Source organism: Mustelus asterias, chromosome 8, assembly GCF_964213995.1.
Source record: "Mustelus asterias chromosome 8, sMusAst1.hap1.1, whole genome shotgun sequence".
NCBI classification, from domain to species: Eukaryota; Metazoa; Chordata; class Chondrichthyes; order Carcharhiniformes; family Triakidae; genus Mustelus; species Mustelus asterias.
Genome location: NC_135808.1, coordinates 107740684 through 107764847, shown reverse-complemented (window position 1 = coordinate 107764847; position 24164 = coordinate 107740684). Strand labels below are relative to the sequence as shown.

General features: G+C 43.2%; 1 protein-coding gene across 1 annotated transcript in view; it reads left to right on the top strand.

Moving 5' to 3' along the window:
* urod (uroporphyrinogen decarboxylase) overlaps positions 1 to 24164 on the top strand; it is a 54825-nt gene that overhangs the window by 8644 nt on the left and 22017 nt on the right. Inside the window, exons 4-7 of the mRNA XM_078218688.1 lie at positions 27 to 89; positions 1159 to 1356; positions 2401 to 2562; positions 8060 to 8197. Of these exons, the coding sequence (XP_078074814.1) occupies positions 27 to 89; positions 1159 to 1356; positions 2401 to 2562; positions 8060 to 8197 (561 nt within the window). The remainder of the gene's footprint in view (positions 1 to 26; positions 90 to 1158; positions 1357 to 2400; positions 2563 to 8059; positions 8198 to 24164) is intronic.

The following is a 24164-nucleotide window of genomic DNA, read 5'->3' as shown; positions in this document are numbered from 1 at the left end:
ATCTCTTTCCTATTTACTATTTTCAGCCCCTCAGACGGTTCCCATTGGATGCTGCTATCATTTTCTCTGACATCCTGGTGATACCTCAGGTATGACACGTGTCCTTATCTCTTTACAGAACGGATGCTTTTGTTCCATAACACAAATGCACATTTGTTGAAAGTGGCCATGCTTTGAGGTTTTCAGATGCGAGCTAGTTTTTTTTTCCCTTACTCCTGTTTCAGCACTGTGTGAATAAACTGATCCTACCTCAGTTTAGACTGCTCTTAAGTGCAGCATGGTAATCTTCCTACAAGAAATATCTTGCAGCAACAGAGCCCATATATGTACGCTTTATCCCCTAGCCACCTGTTGTTAAGTACATTGCTGACCTGAAAGCTATCTCCTATATTCAATGAGATTTTATTTCTGTCAGTTGTGTTGCTATTCATGTTGCTTGAATTAGCACTAGGATTAAAGAGCACTTTTCACTATGCCAGAGAGTATGGTTAAACAATGCTACCATTTGCAGATTATAAACACTGTTTCAAGTTTGTAGAGCAACCCTTTTACCTGCTCGTTTGAAGTTTATTTATTAGTGTCACAAGTAGGCTTACATTAACAGTGCAATGAAGTTACTGTGAAAATCCCTTAGTCGTCACACTCCGCCGCCTGTTCCGGCACACTGGGAGAATTTAGAATGGCTAATGAACCTAACCAGCACTTCTTTCAGACTGTGGGAAGAAACCAGAGCACCCGGAGGAAACCCGCACAGTCACTGGGAGGACGTGCAGACTCCACAGACAGTGACCCAAGCTGGGAATCGAACCCAGGTCCCTGGCGCTGTGAGGCAGCAGTGCTAATCACTGTGCCACCGTGCCGCTCCAAGCTCTGAGGAGCTTGAGCAACTACTATTGAAGTGAGACATCAGACTTTCTGTGAACGAGGTATGATGAAGGTTTGAGTCGAGTATGTGACTGTTAAGTGGATTTTACCACAGTGTGATTGTTTGAATAATAGCTAAGCTAGTGGAGAGAAATTTCGGGACCTTGACTTCTGAGTGCTAAGCGTTCAAGAAGCTAAAATGCCACTGTTTATGATAATGAATATCGATTAAGCTTTTCCTTTGTCTAATTTATTTTTTCAAACACTGAAACACGTAAAAAAATTATTTTTAAGGCATTGGGGATGGAGGTTACCATGGTTCCTGGAAAAGGCCCAACATTTCCAGACCCGCTGACGGAGCCTGCAGACCTTGTCAAGTTGCAGAAGAATGTGGACGTTACCCAGGAACTGGCGTACGTGTTCCAGGCTATAATGATGACCCGCTACGAACTGAAGGGCAAAGTCCCTCTTATCGGCTTCTCAGGAGCCCCGGTATGTTGGGGAAAGATTCTAATGTCAATGGCATTTTAATTAAAACCAAGTCTACATTGTGAAGAGTGCAAACATTAATTAATCCATCTAAAAGTAGCTGTGATGTTCCTGATGGTGTGCAATTGCAGAATTTACAGATTATTAAAAATTAAAGCCTGTAGCTCAGGAGGAATTCGATAGCAATGTGCAGCAGTTAACATTTTTGTAAGCTACGAGTTCCTTTATTGTTTGGTGAAGTATTGTTTCTGTTTGCTGCATGTCATGTGTTACTGTGGATCCAGCCAGTTACAGTCAAGAGATTAACAGCTGTCCTATCATTTAGGTTAAAGGTAAAACTTGGTGTCCAATTGGCTACTGATGAAAACTCAACTCAAAGAAACCAAGAACATTACAGCACAGGAACAGGCCCTACGTCCCACCAAGCCTGCGCTAACACATTACACCTTTCTAAATTAAACCCACAATTGGGAATATATGGCATACCTTTGATTTGATTTATTATTGTCATATATATTAACATACAGTGAAAAGTATTGTTTCTTGCGCACTATACAGACAAAGCATACCGTTCATAGAGAAGGAAAAGAGAGAGTGCAGCATGTAGTGTTACAGTCATAGGTAGGATGTAGAGAAAGATCACCTTAAGCAAGGTAGGTCCATTCAGAAGTCTGATGGCAGCAGGTAAGAAGATGTTCTAGAGTCGGTCGGTAAGTGTCCTCAGACTTTATTGTATATTTTTCCAATCGGAAGAAGGTGGAAGAGAGAATGTCCAGGGAGTGTGGGTTCCTTGATTATGCTGGCTGCTTTTCCGAGGCAGCGGGAAGTGTAGACAGAGTCAATGGATGGGAGACTGGTTTGAGTGATATAGAACATAGGTCCACGCTATGCTTTCCCAGCCTTGCCCATACCAATGGGGTAATGTTCCTTTTACTTGTAACTTTGTGCAGCCCTGTAACCATTTTTAAGTGTAAGGATAATTTTTTTTTCTACTCTTTCCTGTCACTGATGGTGGGCTATGGTTTAATGTTTATTTCCCCCTTTCAGTGGACTTTGATGGCTTACATGATCGAAGGAGGTGGCTCGAATACAATGGCTAAAGCAAAACGCTGGCTGTACCAGTATCCAGAGGCTAGTCATACACTGTTGAAAATTCTAACTAATGTGATCGTTGACTATCTGGTGGGGCAAGTATCATCAGGTGCTCAGGTAACAAATGGTACTATAACTTCTTAACAAATTCACTAAACTTCAGTAAGACATTTTATCCTGCAAAGATCCTTGCCTCACACTGGATGAGGGGGACTCTGGGGTTCTTGTACAAGGATTGAGATAGAAGCTAATGTTCTCCTGCCTCTGATCCAAAAACCAGGTATAATGATGTCTAACTATATAGTTAGCTTCCTATTTGGGTGGCACACAGCTCCAGGGACCTGGATTCAATTTCCGGCTTGGGTCACTGTCCACTTGGAGTTTGCACATTCTCCCTGTGTTTGCGTGGGTTTCCTCTGCTCCGGTTTCCTCCCACAGTCCAAAGATGTGTGGGTTAGGTGGATTGGCCATGCTACATTGATCCTTGGTGTCCCAGGATTCGTAGGTTAGAGGGATTAGTGGGGTAAATAGGTGGAATTACGGGGATAGGACCTGGTGCGGTTGTTGTCAGTGCAGACTTGATGGACCGAATGGCCTCCTTCTGCATTGTAGGGTTTCTATGAATTTTAATTTGTGGGGCAAGACTAGCAATGCCATAAAACACCACTGGATGGCAGCATTCCACTTTGTTATGAAGGTGATAGAATCTTCCAGCAGTTAAAGCAGCTTTGCTGCATTTGAGAGAATGAGAAACACCCCAAGACTATATGGTCAGTCAACATTGAAAATTGTACTTAATCTCAATGTTGGTTCCTGGAAGGAAAGCTTATATTGGAGTTTACTGCAATTCTTGTGTTTAACCTTTGATTTAAAAAAATATTGCATACGGTAATTAATGTAACAAAATAGTTTTAGAAAGCTGGTGAGCTGACATGCTGATCACTTGCAGCAACTTAATCCAAATATCTACACTCCTTGAGGTGTGTAATCCCAATAGCTCCATACTAGTTTTTGATTTATTTTTCTATTCTCTGAAATGAAACCATTTAGTACATGAATCAGAGTCTTCACAGAGGAAAACGCTGCAGCCATTGACCCAAATCTTCTGATCTCCCACCCGTCCGAGACCAGATGAGGTGCGCATTAGGACCCTGAGGAAGTCCTGATGTGCTGACCTACGTGAAAATTGTGTGGGAAGTTTCACCTTCTGGGCGGCACGGTAGCACAGTGGTTAGCACTGCTGCTTCACAGCTCCAGGGACCTGGGTTTGATTCCCAGCTTGGGTCACTGTCTGTGTGGAGTTTGCACATTCTCCTCGTGTCTGTGTGGGTTTCCTCCGGGTGCTCCGGTTTCCTCCCACAGTCCAAAGATGTGCGGGTTAGGTTGATTGGCCATGATAAAATTGCCCCTTAGTGTTCCAGGATGCGTAGATTAGAGGGATTAGCGGGTAAAATATGTAGGGATATGGGGGTAGGGCCTGGGTGGGATTGTGGTCGGTGCAGACTTGATGGGCCGAATGGCCTCTTTCTGTACTGTAGGGTTTCTATAATTTCTATGATGTCCCTGCCCCCTGGGACCCTCCACAAATGTCTTTGACTCTGAGAGCTAAAGCCTCTGTACAGTTCCGCAGCACTTAGCTGAAGAGTTACCCAGGAAATGTTGGACACATTAAAACCGAGAATAACTCCTGGGTTACTGCAGGACTGCCCCGCCCTCTCAATCACTCTCAATCGCACAATTAATCACTAACTAACCACCCCCTGCAACCGTTCACCCCCTCAACCAGGTCTGACTACCCCCACCCTGTCCACCCTACTCATCCACTAACATTCCAAATGAACTTTTTAAACTTGCCATACGGCAGCTAGTGCCACATAAAACAGGTGTGTCCAGTCTTCCTCCTCTCTCCCAACCCTACTCCGCTATGACTGAGCGCCCAGAGGAATGCTGAGCTCCACATTTCTGGAAATGCTGGGCTCAGTAGTTCCTGGTAGAAATGCAGAGTAGTATCAGATTGGGGGAATGTTCGGGTGGAGAGGCAGTCTGATGGATGATCGCTGCTCCTTGAGAGATCTGCATCATTAAGTTCCCTTAAAGGACCAATAGTTACTAGTTGGCTAAATCACTAATACAGTCCCCAGCAATTTTAGGAGGGATTTGCAAAGATGTTACTTTTGAGCTTTGCGTTATACTTTGTCTAATCGACTGCTATGTATCAGTGTTTGATACATGAGGGTGTATTAAGCAGTAAATATAGTTCCACATATATGAAGCAACTAGCAAACAGAAGGAAGTGAATTTTTCAAAGTTGCATACGTCCAGCCCAAGGGCAGCTCAAGGAACTAGTATTGGCTTTTACTGTTTGGCCACTTGTGGGGATGAGTTGATGTGTTGCCGATCTTTTTGACTGCATTTCTATAACATTACAACTCTCATAGGCAGGTGAATTGATGAATGTTGTTTGTTTTTGTGTTAACCTGGGTTATATGGGGAACTGATCAGCCTGAGTCAGCTTTACAATCGATCAAAATTGATTTAGGAGAATTCCTCCTGGCTCATTATTAGTGAGTACCATATTTATTTTTTGGCCGGATTGTTTTTGAAGAAACCTGGGAAGAATTTATTTTGTGGGCTGGGCAGTCGAGCTGTATTTGGGATGAGATCTTGGTTTGAGGAACATGGGAAATAAGAGGAGTCGGCCATACAACCCCTCGGGCCTGCTCTGCTATTCAATAAGATCATGATTGATCTGACCTTGGCCTCAATGCCACTTTCCTGATTGTTCCCCATGACTCCTGACTCACATGCATTACAGAGTCTTGTGCCTCCCTATCTCTGTAATTCTGTCTTGAGTTTATTTATTTAGTTCAACTGTGGGACATGGGCATTGCTGGCCGGCCAACATTTATTGCCCGTTCCTAGTTGCCCGAGCACAGTTGAGAGTCAACCACGTTGCTGTGACTCTGCGGTCATATGTAGGCAGACCAGGTGAGGACGGCAGATTTCTTTCCCTAAAGGACATTAGTGAACCAGATGGGTTTTTGCAACAATGGTTTCATGGCCATCAGTAGATTCTTAACCCCATATATTTTTTTTATTGAATTCAAATTGCGCCATCTGCCGTGACGGGATTCAAACTTAGGGCCCAGAACATTAGCTGAGTTTCTGGATGAATAGTCTAGCGATAATACCAGTAGGCCATCGCCTCCCCTATTCAACATTCAATGGCTTAGCCCCATAGCTCTCGGGGCTAGAGAATTCCAAAGGTTCATGATCCTCTTTTGAGTTTTCTCCATATTTTAATCCAATCTGGATTGGGAGGAGGTCCAGGCGTTTTCTCTAAACCTTGCTCCAATCAGGAAATTTGCAGTTATACTATTCAAACCTCATGGAAATTCCTGATGTATTATCAAAGTAGTAATTCTGTACTTTGCAAACTAGCTGCCTCTAGCTCACTAACTAATGCAGCAGGTTGGTAACTCTGCCTGTCACAGGGTGATCCGCAGAGACGGCTGTGGTTGGTTCAGGAACCTGAAAGATCAGAAGCTGTGACTGAGCAGAAACTCTGTTAAACACAACCACAACACACTGAACCTAGCCATGGCCGTGAGTTTATGACACACTCCATCTGCATATTGTTCTCTTACACTGTTTTAATCCCTTCCACCAGCATGTGATGAGAAGAATTTGATTCATAGAATCCCTAAAGTGCAGAAGGAGGCCATTCAGCCCATCGAGCCTGCACCAACAACAATCCCACCCAAGCTCTAACCCCGTAACCCTAGTATTTACCCTGCTAATTCCCGTGACTCTAATGGACAATTTATCATGGCCAATCAACCTAACCTGCACATCTTTGACTGTGGGAGGAAACTGGAGCACCCAGAGGAAACCCACGCAGACACGGGGAGAATATGCAAACTACACAGTCACCCAAAGCTGGAATCGAATCCGGATCTCTGGCGCTGTGAGGCAGCAGTGCTAACCACTGTGCCACCATGCTGCTTCATGATTAATGTACTAATTATGGTCCCTCATACTACTTTCAGCATTTTGTGGCAAACCACCTCCCTGGCCAACCGCCTAGTTTGCCCAGTGGTTGCACTGGCTCTGGCTCCAATACCGCTAGACTAGAAGTAATTAACCATGTTTCATGCTCTTCATCCTTTTGACCTCTGCAGGATGGTGTGTGTATATGAATATCAGGAAAGAGCAAAATTGAATTTATGCATTGTTTTTGGCTCCTGGTCCTCAAACAACTTGACTTTTAAATTCTCATCCTCGTTTTCAAGTCCCTCTGTGGTCTTGTGCTTCCCTATCTCTAATCTTCAGCCTCACAGCCCTTGGGGATATCGGCACTCTGATTCTGGCAGCCTGTGTGTTCCCAATTCTAATTTGTGCCTTCAGTCACCTTGATTTCAAGCCCAGTAATTCCCTCCCCAAACCTCTTTTTTCCCCCTCCCCTTCGATCTTGCTCTCCATTGAGACACTCCTTAAACCCACCTCTTTGACCAAACCTTTGGTCATCTGTCCAAATCTCTCTTAACGTGACTCTCTCATGATGTTACTCAATGTCATACATTGTTTTATAATGCTCTTGGCAAGCACCTTAGGACATTTTACGATGTTAAAGGCACTATATAAATATAAGTTGCTGGTGTCTTCTACAAGTAACTGGCCTGTCAACACACAACATCGAGCTTGTGCATGAAGGGTCAACATGTACTGCCTGGTGTGATACTGGAGCCACAGGGAACAAAGGACTAAGGTTCAAGGCTCACTCTGTATTCGATCAGCTGATTTCACTAGGGATAATAGTTACATGGCTCCGATTGGACTTGTCTCCCCTAGGCTAGAGAGAGAGTTTGTGGGTGGCACGGTGGCACAGTGATTAGCACTACTCCCTCACAGCATCAGAGACCCAGGTTCAATTCCAGCCGCGGGTCACTGTCTGTGTGGAATTTGCATTTCCTCCCCATGGCCCTGTGTGGGTTTCCTCCCACAGTCCAAAGATGTGCGGGTGAGGTTGATTGGCCATGCTAAATTGACCTAGTGCCGGGGGGATTAGAAGGATAAATGTGTGGGGTTACGGGACTAGAGCCTGGGTGGGATTATGGTTGGCATGGGCTGAATGGCCTCCTATACTGTAGGGATTCTATGATAGGGTAGCTGGTCACTGCTGACTGATGTCTAGTGATGGCTGCATAGACTGTATGTAACATAGAACATTACAGCGCAGTGCAGGCCCTTCAGCCCTCGATGTTGCGCCAACCAGTGAAACCAATGTAAAGCCCCTCTAACCTACACTATAGAACATGGTGAGGAATTCACTACAATTCGCAGAAAAATACCCTGCTGCTGCTCGGTGTCCTTTACCTGTTTGATGTGGCACAACTTTGATATCCAAAAGTTATTTATTTTGTTAAGTGAAACCAGTGAGACATGGATGCACGTGTAGAGGAGGTTGGGAAGTTATACTTTGCAGGATAATTGTTAACTAGTTTTACTGCACCCTTTAATGAGGGTAACCAGAATTGGCCTGAGAGTTTGTAATGTGGAAAAAACAATGTTGTTCTCTTTACCTATAAAACTTCTGGTCCTTCTCTCCTTACAGGCATTGCAGGTGTTTGAATCTCATGCTGGGCATTTAGGAAGTGAGCAATTCACTGAGTTTTCCCTGAAGTATCTCAGAGAGATCGCCCACCGAGTGAAGGAGAAACTGAAGGCTTTGGGCCTAGATCAAGTGCCAATGGTAAGATTCTTTTCTTTTCTTGCAACATCTGTAAGAGACTATTATTATTGGTATGTTCTCCTTTGCCTTCATAACTTCCATTTTCTTATTTCTACCTGACTCTGCTATGAAAGAATCTATCTTCAACACTTCACTGCAATCCCTGGTACATGACAGAATTTTTTCACTTTTTAAATCTGTAGCTCTGGCAAAAGTAATTCCATGATTGAGAGCATCAATGTTATCTCTCAGACCGATCCATAAACAACATTCCTCAATTACATTTCCTTCTGTTATCTCTCCCCTCTTTTTGGGAAGACCCTTTATTAGTCATTTTTAAAATTCATTCGTGGGGCATGGGCGTCGCTGGCTGGCCAGCATTTATTGCCCATCCCTAGTTGCCCTGGAGAAGGTGGTGGTGAGCTACCTTCTTGAATCGCTGCAGTCCATGTTCTGTGGGTTGGCCCACAATGCTGTTGGGGAGGGAATTCCAGGATTTTGATCCAGCGGCTGCGAAGGAACGGCAATATATTTCCAAGACAGGGTGATGAGTGAATTGGAGGGGAACTTGCAGGTGGTGGTGTTTCCATGTATCTGCTGCCCTTGTCCTTCCAGGTGGAGGTGGTCATGGGTTTGGAAGGTGCTGTCTCAGGATCTTTGGTGAATTGCTGTTGTGCATCTTGTAGATAGTACACACTGCTGCTGCTGAGCGTCGGTAGTGGAGGGATTGAATGTTTGTAGATGTGGTGCCAATCAAGCGGGACTACTTTGTCCTGGATAGTGTCAAGCTTCGAGTGTTGTTGGAGCTGCACTTTGCTGCCCAGGCTAATTTAAATACTTCCTTTCTTGGTTTGATTATTTTCAGCCGAGTTTTGACATCTGGGGTGTGATCTTACTGGCCGTTCACACCACACTCCTGCGGTCAGAGAATTTGGCACTCGGCCAAATCTCCGTTCACTGCAGCGGGATGGGAAAAATCCCGCTGGCGTGAAGGGCCATAACATTCTGGCCCTAATCTTTAGTACAGTGTGGATTGAGTGTCAAATTGAGCCTAGATTAAGCTGATATATAGAATTTGATCATCTGATCTTTATGTATTTTTTTAATAGCCAATCTAAATCACTAGCATTGAGTTCGTGGGGCATGGGCGTCGCTGGCTGGCCAGCATTTATTGCCCATCCCTAGTTGCCCTGGAGAAGGTGGTGGTGAGCTACCTTCTTGAATCGCTGCAGTCCATGTTCTGTGGGTTGGCCCACAATGCTGTTGGGGAGGGAATTCCAGGATTTTGATCCAGCGGCTGCGAAGGAACGGCAATATATTTCCAAGACAGGGTGATGAGTGAATTGGAGGGGAACTTGCAGGTGGTGGTGTTCCCATGTATCTGCTGCCCTTGTCCTTCCAGGTGGAGGTGGTCATGGGTTTGGAAGGTGCTGTCTCAGGATCTTTGGTGAATTGCTGTTGTGCATCTTGTAGATAGTACACACTGCTGCTGCTGAGCGTCGGTAGTGGAGGGATTGAATGTTTGTAGATGTGGTGCCAATCAAGCGGGACTACTTTGTCCTGGATAGTGTCAAGCTTCGAGTGTTGTTGGAGCTGCACTTTGCTGCCCAGGCTAATTTAAATACTTCCTTTCTTGGTTTGATTATTTTCAGCCGAGTTTTGACATCTGGGGTGTGATCTTACTGGCCGTTCACACCACACTCCTGCGGTCAGAGAATTTGGCACTCGGCCAAATCTCCGTTCACTGCAGCGGGATGGGAAAAATCCCGCTGGCGTGAAGGGCCATAACATTCTGGCCCTAATCTTTAGTACAGTGTGGATTGAGTGTCAAATTGAGCCTAGATTAAGCTGATATATAGAATTTGATCATCTGATCTTTATGTATTTTTTTAATAGCCAATCTAAATCACTAGCATTGAGTAAATGTTAAACCTATCTCACCAAGCATCAACTGCGTTCCTTTCAAGTGTGACTCACCAATGGGCTTGACATCAACCTTCGCCCCCCCCTCCCGGCCGCCCCTTCCTGAACAAGGTTAAGAGCTGAGGCGTCATGCCCTACTCACTTGTTCACCAACTAATTGATAGGGTTTTTAAAAAAACAAATCTAGCCTTTCCAGCCTTGGAAAGGACTGACATGTAACATAAGAACATAAGAAATAGGAGCAGGAGTAGGCCATCTAGCCCCTCGAGCCTGCCCCGCCATTCAATAAGATCATGGCTGATCTGACGTGGATCAGTACCACTTACCCGCCTGATCCCCATAACCCTTAATTCCCTTACCGATCAGGAATCCATCCATCCGCGCTTTAAACACATTCAGCGAGGTAGCCTCCACCACCTCAGTGGGCAGAGAATTCCAGAGATTCACCACCCTCTGGGAGAAGAAGTTCCTCCTCAACTCTGTCTTAAACCGACCCCCCTTTATTTTGAGGCTGTGTCCTCTAGAATCCTACAGTGCAGAAGGAGACCATTTGGCTCATCAAGTCTGCACCGACAATTCCACCCTGACCCTATCCCCATAACCCCATGCATTTACCCTAGCTAGTCCTCCTTGCACTAAGGGGCAATTTAGCATGGCCAATCCACCTAACCCGCACATCTTTGGACTGTGGAAGGAAATTGGAGCACCCGGAGGAGGCGATGTTTCTACCGGCACACCGACAGCCCTTCAGTAAGTCAGCCCAGCCATCCCTCGTGCTTTAGCCGTGAATCAGAATGTCCACTTTCGCCAACACGTGTACGCTTTTCAAAAGGGGTGCTTAATCCGAGTGTAAATTGGTAGTTTGGAACCTAATTAATCTTAACATAGATTTAATGGCACATTGACGATCAGAAGTCTTTTTAGCAGACCTGCAAATACTGGTCTTGGAGAATAAAATTGGGTATATTTTTATCTGGAATGAAAGATGGGGCTGCCTGGATGAAGACGGGGAACTAACTGCCTTGCCTGAAACAGCCACTATGCAGAAACCAAAATGTTAAACCACTTAAGTGAAGGTTCGCTATTAAAATGAGCAGTCCAATTCTGAATGCTTGAGTTTGCCCATGTCTCTTTTTGCCTAGACAGCTGCTTTTTATTTCATTTAAATTTATAAAACACTATTAGTTAATCCCACGAGGCAGTGTCAAGTAATCTATCTTCCTGATTTGAAATTCCTCAGCAATTGGCTTTTCTTTCCCTTTTTTTTCCCCTCACATCTTTACACATACATAAGGTGACCCCTGCACCCCTTAAAACAGTTTGGAACTCCTCATTTAAATGAGAGCACTGATATAAAACCCAATAACAATATCAAAATCTCATCTGCACAGATGGGCTGTCACAGGAAAACCAGCTGACACAATGCTTCTTGCAATTTAAAAATAAAAGTTTTTTTTAAATGAGTAAGGGGAATAAGCTCTCTCTCGTAATAGAAAATGGGATTGAATTGGTATCTTAACATTAAACTTGTATTTGAAAGACTTAATGAACAGATCTGTGAAGCTGTAATTTCTCAAGATTGACGTGCTGTTACAGCACTGAGCAAGCCTTGCCGACTCGGCAAGATTTCACGATGGGAGAGATTTTTTTTTTTCAAACCACAATCGCTGAGGGCTTGAAACAGCAGCAAGAAACCCGGGTCTTGTTAACATCATCTTTCTAGTGTTTTCATTTCTTCAGTTGTGATACTTAAAGCTTAAAAAATAATTAGCTTCCTTTGACACCCTCTTCCTATCTGTGGGGAGGCATTTGACTTCTTTTCAGTGAGGCTATTGAGATTGGGACCTTGTGTTGGTGTAGGATGGGGACGGAGGCGAGCTGAGGTTTCTAACCCATCAAAGCTCTCAGCGACACGTTCTTTTTAGACGTTTATTGTGCTGTTCATTGCCATGTTTTGGAAGAGAGCTGGAGATCTTCGACAATCAAATTTGATTTATTGTCATGTGTATATTAGCATGTAGTGAAAAGTATTGTTTCTTGCGCACTATACAGACAAAGCATCCTGTATGTAGAGAAGGAAAGGAGAGGGTGCAGAATGTAGTGTTACAGTCATAGCTAGGGTGTAGAGAAAGATCAACTTAGTGCGAGGTAGGTCCACTCAAAAGTCTGATGGCAGCAGGGAAGATGCTGTTCTTGAGTCGGTCAGTATGTGACCTCAGACTTTTTGCCAACGGAAGAAGGTGGAAGAGAGTGTCTGGGGTGAGTGGGGGGCCTTGGTTGTAGCTGTGATTCAAGCGAAGATAAAAGATCATTTTGTGTAATATGTCCGACAATGCCCATGGTTCCTTTCTGATGGCCGGAGTCAGGAAGTATTCATAGGCCTTGTCGATTATATCATTGAAATGAAAATTGTCATAGCAGGAGGAGTCTTAACACACAATGTTTTCAGGTCAATTTCTTATGGGATTCTCCAAGCAGCGGTTAAAATAGAGCCCCAAAGCAACTCAGGGACACCTGTCAAAAAATCCTATCCAACTGCTCATTGGCAATCAGATAAACTCCAGGAGTCTGCAACCCGCTTTTCATCTGAAATCTTGCAGCCTTCCTTTTAAGATGTAGTTTTCCGAAAGATCCTCATCGCCAACTCTTGAATTTTGTCTCGTCCACATCTAACCTTGCATTCTGTTTTCTCAATGTAAGTGAACAGTGCCTACTTTTGCCCAACTTCTTCACCTCAAGCTATCTATGCAAGTGTATTCAATAAGGTATCCTGTATTTTAAAGGGGTGAATCAGATTCCCCCTCCCCCGACTGTCCTTCCAGCGTATCCAAATCAAGGTGAACACAGTCTGTCTATATAGCATTTAAGAAACTGATCATCCTTATTGCCATTCTCTTTACCTTTCCCAGAGCCAACATATCCCGCTTGAGGGGATGGTAACAAAAGGATGCATCAAAGCACTAATATACTTTTGGCTGCAAACACCTGACATTGAACTTGGCAGTGGGATAACTCCCAACTCTCTCTCTCATTTCCAATCACCATTAAGTGATACCTCTATAGATTGTGGTTTTGAATAACCTACTCCTGTTTCTATACTGGTTCATGTTATAGTCTACCTAAATCCTGAACCTTGCATGCATATCTACACACTTAAAAGGCATTTGCCATTCTCAGGTCTACCTCTTCCATTCTATCAAGACTCAATTAAAATTTACAGCGTAATAACATCTGTGAATTGAGTTTGCTATCTCCACCCTCTGAACCTCAGCGCACTCACTCAAACTGCACCTCTGGTCAAGATTGTGCACGTGCTCTAACATGCACTCTCACGCGCGCACACAGTTACACACGCACAGTTGAATGCTACCATGCATATCATTACTGGAACACTACGCTCCACACCGCTCCCTTGGCTCTCTGTCCTGGTAAACGGCACTCCTCCACATATCCGCCAACTTGCAACAACGCATAGAATTATAGAAAAAGTTCACAATGCCCCCCACCTGTCACTTCATGCTGATCTATTCAGCCCATCCAAAGTGCAACTCCTATCAAGAAGGCGGATCTGAAAAATCCTCCCACTCAGGACTTCAACGCAAGTTCCGCCTGGACAAATGAATGAGAATCATTGGACAAGACAAACAAGTACCTGATCTCAGATCTAACCCAACAGCTGCCTGGTTTCAACCTTCCAAGAAAAGAGGGCCCACCCTCAACAGATCCAGGACCCGCCACGAACCCTGCTTGGCCAACGTCCACAAATGGAGCATTAGTGCCAGCTCCCAATGTATTTGAGAGAGATCAAACTATGCATCACATCATAGAAGAATGTACAATCCACAGACTCAGTAGAGGCCTATCCACACTCAACACAGCAGGAGCGAAGAAACTGCTTGGCTTAGGGACTTTGCATTCGCTTAATAAATACTACAATTTGTTGAAAAAGTGCTTCTTGATGATGCTCCTGGATAGCTGAACTCTAATTTTAAGATTGTGACTCCTTGTTCTGGATTTCTCCCACCAGCAGAAATGGCTTCCCTACATCTACTCTCGGGGAACTACCCACTCATCCATCACTTCCCCACTCCTCATTGATGAACTGAGAATACTTACTAAGGAATCGCCAAAATCCTCACCCATTTCCACCAAACCCTAGCTTAAAATAAATTTGGCCTTGGTGTTTTTTTTCTATTTGGAGATTCTTCATGTAGATTTTAAAGTTTATTCATTAGTGTCACAAATAGGCTTACATTAACACTGCAATGAAGTTACTGTGAAAATTCCCTCGTCGCCACACTCCGGCACCTGTTCGGATACACTGAGGGAGAATTTAGCATGGCCAATGCATTTAACCAGCACGTCTTTCGGACTGTGGGAGGAAACCGGAGCACCCGAAGGAAACCCACGCAGACACGGGGAGAACGTGCAGACACCGCACAGATAGTGGCCCAAGCCCGGAATCGAATCTGGGTCCCTGGCGCTGTGAAGCAGCAGTGGTAACTACTGTGCCACCGTGTAGGCCATTCATCCGAATTTTAGTTTTATTTGGTGCATGAGGAAAGTTGAGTCCACTTGCCATGTAAAAACTGTTGCATCTATAATTCTGTTCGAATCATCCTGCAACAGTCTATATTTGTTCTCTATTTGGTTTTATTTTCATTTCCTGCACTTTATTAAAAAAAAATCTTTTCCAGTTTTTCAGTGCCATTTGACCGTTTCCACACTCTTCTGTTCGGTGCTTCTCTGAAATTGTACATTTACAGCAGTTTTCCCCTCTTTCCACCAACCCTGTTCTCTGGTAATTTAACCCATTAACACTTCCTGGATCTGATTCCTGATGTTTCATTTTCACTTAATGTTTTCTTTCCCTCTTTTTAAAAAAAAAATTTTTTTATCTTCCAGATTCTCTAAAAATTGGGGCCGGAATTCTCCGATCTTGCTCGCAGCTGGGATTTTCCGGTCCCATTGCAGTGAATGGAGTTGGGCTGAGCGCCAAATTCTCCATTCTCACTGACGTCAGGGAATTCTGACCTCTGTCTCTTTTTCTGATGCTGTAGGGCCTGCCGTTTATTTCCTCTCTCTCTACTCAGTGTGTTTTTCTCTCATTTCCTGACAATCTATCCACTCTGATAAACTCCGACGGCTTTCCATTTGACCTAGTTATTAAATGAATACGGTTTTTAACTGGGTTGAGATTCAGGAAGTATCTAATGCAGAGAGTTGATCCTTCCATCTCTACGACTGGAATTCTGCGCAAACTAATTGGTGAAATGCCTCCTCTTTTTGCTGTTAGGTAAATGATTGTGGAATGTGTTTGGAGCAGTTTTGGCTCCGGCCTTAGTGCAGCCCGAAAATGTCCATATTTTACCAGCAATAAATGGCAGTCTCTGTCATAAGGTGATAGGAAGATAGCCCTTTTTTAATGTAACAAGCGGTTAGGATTTGCAATGTATTGCCTGATAGGATGGTGGACGCCACAAAATCAGTAGTTGCTTTCAAAAGGGGATTAGATAAATTTTTAATGGGAAAAACAATGCAGGGGAAGAGCCCCATTCTGTGCTGTTCATTTTGTGAGTGGTTGGCTGTTGTGTGGTTCAGCATGAGGGAACCTCTTCTAGGATTTAGAACAGGGTAAAGGGGGCTTTTAATCACGCTTTTGGCTCATTTTATACCTAATTAGCTGAAAGAACCTCAATCACCCAGCCCGGATCTTTTTGTTTTATGGTGGAATTTTATGGTCCAGATGATAAATTGATTTTTCTTTTATTCTTTGTCTTGCTGAAATCTCTGCCATCCCACTTGACCTTTAAAAGAACTATTTTGCACAGCAGTTCTGTCCTTGCGAGAGTGGCTGTAAGTACAGTAGGCATCTCCAGAGAAGGAAAATCAGCCAAAAGGAGTAGATCAATTAAAGTGCGAGAAAGTTACCGAGTGAGCTTTTCAGCCATTCCCCAGTGATATTTTTTTGAGTATACATTCAGAACAAATGGACTTGCAGTTGCTTTTACTTAACTCCTTTGAGGACCATTGTGGTATATCTGAGCCAAAAATAAAACCCAGGCATAATATTTAGAAACCTTCAGGATATATCCCACTGTAGAATTTCCCCATGACCCAGCCACAGGTTATCAACATTTGTCTTTAACTTCCTGTGATGATGTGTCTAAATTGTTAATCTCCCAGTGGAGGTGTGCATCACTGAAGCTCAGCAAATTAGCTGTTGGAGCCTGGATGAAGCTGACTCTTAACACCAAAAACTAAATAAAATCTTCGCGGTATTGTTATTTGGAAAAACGAGGAGGTTGGGGAATATTTCTAACTACTGAGGCTTCCTTCCCGCAGTTGGACATTTTCGGAATGTGTAATTGGATTGCAGACTTTGATTTGATTTATTATTGTTACATGTATTACAGTGAGAAGTATTGTTTCTTATGCGCTATACAGACACAGCATACCGTACGTAGGAAGGAAAGGAGGGTGCAGAATGCAGTGTTACAGTCGTAGCTAGGGTGTAGAGAAAGATGAACTTAATGCGTGGTAGGTCCATTCAAAAATCTGAAGGCAGCAGGGAAGAAGCTGTTCTTGAGTCGGTTGGTACGTGATTGCAGACTTTTGTATCTTTTTCCCGACGGAAGAAGGTGGAAGAGAGTATGTCCGGGATGTGTGGACTGCTTTTCCGAGGCAGCGGGAAGTGTAGACAGTATCAATGGATGGGAGGCTGGTTTGAGTGATGGACTGGGCTTCATTCACGACCCTTTGTAGTTTCTTGTGGTCTTGGACAGAGCAGGAGCCATACCAAGCTGTGATACAACCAGAAAACACGCTTTCTATGGTGCACCTGTAGAAGTAGGTGAGAGTTGTAACAGGCATGCCAAATTTCCTTTGTCTCCTGTGAAAGTAGAGGCATTGATGGGCTTTCTCAACTATGGCATCCGTATGGAGGGACCAGGACAGGTTGTTGATCTGGACACTTAGAAACTTGAAGCTCTTGGCCATTTCTACTTTGTCCCCATTGATATAGAGAGGGGCATGTTCTCCACTATGCATCCTGAAGTCAATGACTATCTCCTTTGTTTTGAATTCACTTCGACTGGAATTCATTGGTCTCTCTCCATATATATTCAGTGCAGACTTTTTCTCTGATCAACTGAAGATTATTTCTCAAGTTGCAAACCAACGATGATATTTTAAATCATATTGGGTAAATGGCATTGCATGCTAAGGACACTTCATTGACAGCACCCGTCTTGATAACTGCTGCAGGCACACAAAAGTTAGAAACAAAAAGAAGCACGTAAAACTGAGGCAGTATACACCATTAATCTATAACTAATATCGCAGAGTGATTTCAGCACTAATCTAATTCAGGAGTTCAGGTGATACATTGAAGCAATTAATCATTCCTCTTATGGGTTGTAATGTCATTTGAACCTGCTTTATTTAGATTGTAGTCTTGCAATTATTTCCATTATCTATTTTGCTTTTAGTTCACTTCAATAAGATGAACAAAATTAGAAGAGATGTAAAATATGCTCCTCTGCTTTCTTAAGTTTCTATAAAGAGAATTTCCATAAAGTGGTTATAGGTAGTATGCAAGTATTGAATGGGACTGGTTATTGGGCCATATATATGGAATTTAGAAAATAATGTAATAAATAGGGGCAGGAGTAGACCCCCTCGAACCTATTGCCCCTCATTCAATACAATCATGGCTGATCATCTCCCGAAATTCTGTTTTTCTGCTCACACTCTCTATATCCTTTGATTCCATGTGAGACCAAAAATCTGACTTTCTTAGCCTCAATAATAAAGGATTCATTTTCCTCGGGTAGAAAATTCCAGAGATTCAGAACCCTTTCAGTGAAGAAATTTCTTCTCAGCTAGGTCTTAAACGACTGATCCCTTATCCTGAGACTCTTTTCCCCATGTTCCAGATTCCCAGTCAGGGGGAAAAAAAATCTACCTACTCTGTCAAGACCCTTTAGAATCCTGTATGTTTCAATAAGCTCGCCTCTCATTCTTTTAAACTCAGAGATATAGGCCCAATTTACTCAGCCTCTCATCATAGAACAAGCCCCTCATCCCATCAACCAATCTGGTAAGCCTTTGCTGTACCATCTCCAAGACAGGTATATATTTCTTAAATATGGAGGCCCAATCTGCTCTCAGTACTCCAGGTAAGGTCTTACTAAAGCTCTATACAATTAGAGTCAGAGTTTTACAGGACTAAAAGAGGTCCTTTGGCCCATAGTGTCATATGCAGTCCATCAAGCACCTATCTATTCCAATCCCATTTTCCAGTACTTTGTCTGTAGCCTTGTATGGTATGGGAAGTGCTCATCTAAATGCTTGTTAATTGTTATGATGGTTCCTGACTCTACCACCTTTTAAGGCAGTGAGTTCCAGATTCCCACCACCCTCTGGGTGAAAAAGCTTTTCCTCAAATCCCCTCCAAATCTCCTGCCCCTTTAAATCTATGTCCCCTAGTTATTGACCCTTCTACTAAAGAGGAAAGTTCATTTCTTTCTAATTTTGTACACCTCAATCAGGTCCCCCCTCAGCCTTTTCCACTCTGAAGAGAAGCTACAATGGAAATATGGTGGAAGCCCTATTTATGCACATAAATGGGGTTTCATTAGCACTACCTACAAAATTAGGGTGGCTGTTTGGGAGATGTTCCAAGGGAGTTCCTGGTCATAATGATCGACATAAGTCTTAGATTCATTCTAAAAGGTATTTGCTTCTTTGACAAAATGCATTATTCCAGCTGAGAGACAACAGAACAACAGTGTTACTGTTCTATTATTCTAGTACCTTTCCTAGTCTAGTTCATCACTGGTGAATGGTAATTCACACTGAGGATTGTATAGTTTCCATTCTTATTACTGTCTGTGAATTTGGTCTTTTCTATTCAACCTCCTAGAATGTGCTTATGGTCTAATGTGTGATAGAACTCTTGCAAAGGGGTAGGTCAAATGTATTCGGAAGGTAATAATTTAAAATTACAGAGCAGCCATATGTTCCTCCGCTGCTAATTAGATTGCAGTGCATGGTCTCAAATCAAATCACGGCAAATAAAATTGTTGAAACAAAAGGGCTGGGAAGCTTGTGGGGAAGGGGCATATGCTGATAATTACAAAGCACTGAGCATGGCCACAGTCAGTAAAATTGGTGTTGATTCTGAAGTGCAGCTAGGGATGGGCAGTAAATGCTGGCCTAGTCGGCGACGCCCATGAATAAATTTTTTAAATTTTGTGCAGAGCACGTGTGCCAGGCTAGGTGGGACTACTGGAGCTATTGCGTGGGAACTGGAGCTATTGTGTTTGAACGCGCTAGGCTTAACTGTCCCTTTTAATCTTCAGAATAGTGAGGAGATGAGTTTCCACTGGGATTTTTCTACTAGGCTTCCACAACCTCAGCAGAAGAAGCATGGGTTCCAGGAAAAATTATGTGCTATTTTTCCAGTGTTTCAGCAGCCCTTCTGCCAAAGTTGCAGGAAAAGCCCTGTGAAAAGTCATCATCGTTTGGGTGAAAAAAAGGAGTTTGGCGGAACTGAACAGTGTTTGCTACATTTAACCGTGCTTACTTAAGCGGTTATTGGATAGGCACATGGAGCACACCAGGATGGTAGGGAGTGGGATAGCTTGATCTTGGTTTCAGATGAAGGTCGGCACAACATCGTGGGCCGAAGGGCCTGTTCTGTGCTGTAATGTTCTATGTTCTATGTACTTACTTTGCTTCTCTTCCTGGCTAGTTGAGGAACAAGAATAAATAGTGGGATGGACTTCCTGCTATAGGCGTGATTGCCAATTCCAGCACAAACTGGCCCCATTTTGCACGTTTTTTCCAAACCCTGAGTTTCTGCTCAAAATCACCCGCATATCAACGAAAGTAAAATCTGCCATGAGCTAATGCAATCGGGCAGCATAATAATAAAAGGAAATTTTTAACGAAAAAATGCTTAGTACCATTAATTGTTAGGTTGAAGTTCAAGTAAAACAAATAGGATTATCACAAAATTAACACTTTTAATCCAAGTCAATCCACCACTTCAGAGTAACCCAATTTTACATTACTGAAATTCACTTTTAAAATAATATAAATAACTATTTTCTAGTCAGATTCTCAGTAAATTAAAACAAAAGTTGCATTTAAAAGCTTTGTGTACTTTTTAGCGTCCTTGAACCTGAACCAGTTTAGCCATAGACTGGGCAGAAGGGAGGCCTTTCAGCTCTGTGTCCGTGCAGAATTTAGTTAATCCCAACCCTCGCCTGTAGCTCTGCAATTTTTCTCTGTTCAGGTGCTTATCCATGTGTCTTTTGAAATGATTGTATTGGCTACCACCATACACCCAGTACATTCTAAATCCTAACCGCTCGCTGCATTTTATTAAAAATCCTCCTCTTGTTGCCATTGATCTTTTTGCCAATCACCTTAAATTGGTGTCCTCTGGTCGTCGATCTTTCCATCTTTCCACTCAAATATATTCTCATAACTGGCACCACATCCTGGAGCCATTTCTGTAAATTTCTGCACTTGCTCTAGAACCTTGACATCTTCGTAAAGTCTAGTGCCCAGACTTGGAAATACTACTCCAGTTGAGGTCAGATCCATATTAGAACTAGGAGCAGGAGTAGGCCATTTGGCCCCTCGAGCCTGCTCCGCCATTCAGTAAGATCATGGCTGATCTTTTTGTGGACTCAGCTCCATTTACCCTGCTCACCATAAACCTTAATTCCTTTACTGTTCAAAAATTTATCTATCCTTGCCTTAAAAACATTCAATGAGGTAGCCTCAACTTCACTGGGCAGGGAATTCCACAGATTCACAGCCCTTTGTGTGAAGAAGTTCCTCCTCAACTCAGTCCTAAATCTGCTTCCCTTTATTTTGAGGCTATGACCCCTAGTTCTAGTTTCACCCACCAGTGGAAACAACTTCCCTGCTATCCTGTCTATTCCCTTCATAATCTTATATGTTTCTATAAGATCTCCCCTCATTCTTCTGAATTCCCCAATGTGTATAGCCCCAGTCTACTCAGTCTCTCTTCATAAGCCAACCCTCTCAACTCCGGAATCAACCTAGTGAGTCTCCTCTGTACCCCCTCCAGTGCCAGTATATCCTTTCTCAAGTAATGAGACCAAAACTGTATATAGTATTCCAGGTGTGGCCTCACCAGCACCTTATACAGCTGCGACATAATCTCGCTGTTTTTAAACTCCATCCCTCTAGCAATGAAGGACAAAATTCCGTTTACTTTCTTAATTACCTGCTGCACCTGCAAACCAACTCCTTGAGATTCCTGCACAAGGACACCCAGGTCCCTCTGCACAACAGTATGCTGCAATTTTTTACAATTTAAATAATAGTCCATTTTGCTGTTATTCCTACCAAAATGGATGACCTCACATTTACCAACATTGTCCTCCATCTGCCAGACCCTTGCCCACTCACTTAGATTATCTATATCCCTTTGTAGACTTTCAGCGTCCTCTGCACACTTTGCTCTTCCACTCATCTTAGTGTCATCTGTGAATTTTGACACACTACACTTGGATATGATCCATATGAAATCAGAAGTACTTAATTGATGCTCTTTGGGATGGGGTTTGAGACAGAATCCATTGGTTTGACAGGATGTTCTTATCACCTAGGGGCAGGGATGTAATTATAATTTGATTTATTATTGTCACATGTATTAACATACAGTGAAAAGTATTGTTTCTTGCGTGCTATACACACAAGGCATACCATTCATAGAGAAGGAAATGAGAGAGTGCAGAATGTAGTATTACAGTCATAGCTAGATTGTAGAAAAAGATCAACTTAATGCAAGGTAAGTCTATTCAAAAGTCTGACAGCAGCAGGGAAGAAGCTGTTCTTGAGACGGTTGGTACATGACCTCAGACTTTTGTATCTTTTTCCCGAAGGAAGATGGTGGAAGAGAGAATGTCCGGGGTCCTTAATTATGCTGGCTGTTTTGCTGAGGCAGCAGGAAGTGTAGACAGAGTCAATGGATGGAAGGCTGGTTTGCGCGATGGATTGGGCTACATTTCATGACCTTTTGTAGTTCCTTGCATTCTTGGGCAGAGCAGGAGCCATACCAAGCTGTGGTACAGCCAGAAAGAATGCTTTCTATGGTGCATCTATAAAAGGTGGTGTGAGTCGTAGCTGACATGCCAAATTTCCTTAGTCTTCTGAGAAAGTAGAGACATTGGTGAGCTTTCTTAACTATAGTGTCAGCATGGGGGGACCAGGACAGGTTATTGGCGGCCTAAAAACTTGAAGCTCTCGACACTTTCTACTTCGTCCCCGTTGATGTAGACAGGGACATGTTCTTCTTTACGCTTCCTGAAGTCGATGACAATCTCCTTCGTTTTGTTGACATTGAGGGAGAGATTATTGTTGCTGCACCACATTATCTCATTCCTGTACTCCGTCTCATCATTGTTTGAGATCTGACTCACTATGGTGGTGTCATCAGCAAACTTGAAAATCGAATTCGAGGGGAATTTGGCTGCACAGTCATAGGTGTATAAGGAATATAGTAGGGGATTGAGAACACTGCCTTGTGGGACACCGGTGTTGAGGATGATCGTGGAGGAGGTGGTGTTGTCTATCCTTACTGATTGTGGTCTGTGAGTTAGGAAGTTCAGGTGTCCTCTGGTCCTCAATCTTTCCATCAAATCCACTCAAATGTATTCTTATAACTGGCACAACATCCCTGGAGCCATTTTTGTAAATTGTTTCTGCACTTGCTCCAGAACTTTGACATCTCCGTAAAGTCTAGTGCCCAGACCTGGGAACACTACGCCAGTTGAGGTCAGATCCATATGAGATCAGAAGTGCTTAATTGATGCTCTTTGGGATGGGGTTTGAGACAGAATCCATTGGTTTGACAGGAAGATGTTCTTATCACCTAGGGGCAGGGATGTAAATATAATGCTAGGAATCAAATATAACTTGAGTGGAAGGCAGGGGAGATTAAATGACGAAATGAGTGGTCATCCAAGGCAAAAGGAGATTGTAATAGGAGAAGTAAAAAATAAAACTAAAGATGGGGTCCAGAAGAGCTATAAATGGAATATGAGAATCATCAGCAACATCTGCCATCTGGAACAAATGGCTGAGGCATGATCTGATCTCTATTTTGTAAAGTGCTGAATTGGAATATGAAGTGTTTATCAAGCTTACTTTGACCAGGAGGCCTGGGACAGTGAATTCATCTTGCAATTATTGCTGTGCCTGCTTGCATCACTAGGTGGGGCTGGAGGCAATAGTACCACACTTTCCTTTTTGTATCCAGTTTACAAGTCAGATTATTACTGGTGTGAAATGTAAATAGAGACAGTCTCAAAGGGCACAAGCTTTTTTAATTTATTCTTCCACAGGGTGTGGGCTAGACCAGTTTTTATTGCCCACCCTGAGTCGCTCTCAAAGGTGGCGGTGAGCCACCTTCTTGAACCCCTATAGTCTATGCATCGTAGGAACGCCCACCTTGCTGTTAGGAAGGGTGTTCCATAATTTTAACCCAGTGACAATGAAGGAACGGCAGGATGGGGTGTGGTTTCCATGTATCTGCTGTCTGTGCCCTTTTAGATGTTGTGGACTGGCTTTGGAAGGAGCTATCAAAGGAGCCTTGGTGAGGTATGTAGGATGAAGTTTGTCTTCGCTTTATTTTGGGATGTGCGGTGTAAAGATCAGGCATCCTTTTCCCTGTTTACCCTGTTCTGTATACAAAATTGGTTTAAATGTTCTTGAACATCACAGTTACAATGCCCCTTTAACGTGAATGCAGGCCTTTTGTCCAGTTGCGATATTAAACAAAGATTTTATTCTATTTGAACTAAAGTGCTCATTAATGGTTTAAACTATGCTGATAGCATTGCTGTAGATTAACACTGGTGTAATCTTGTTGCACAAGTATTTAGTTTTGTTCAGTTCACATCCATGATTTGTAAGTATTTTCCTCTATTTACCGAAATTTACAATGGCTACAATAACTTTGCGCAATTTTGTTCATGTTCCTTGTATTGTCCACCATCCCAGTGAAGAGCCTTGTGTG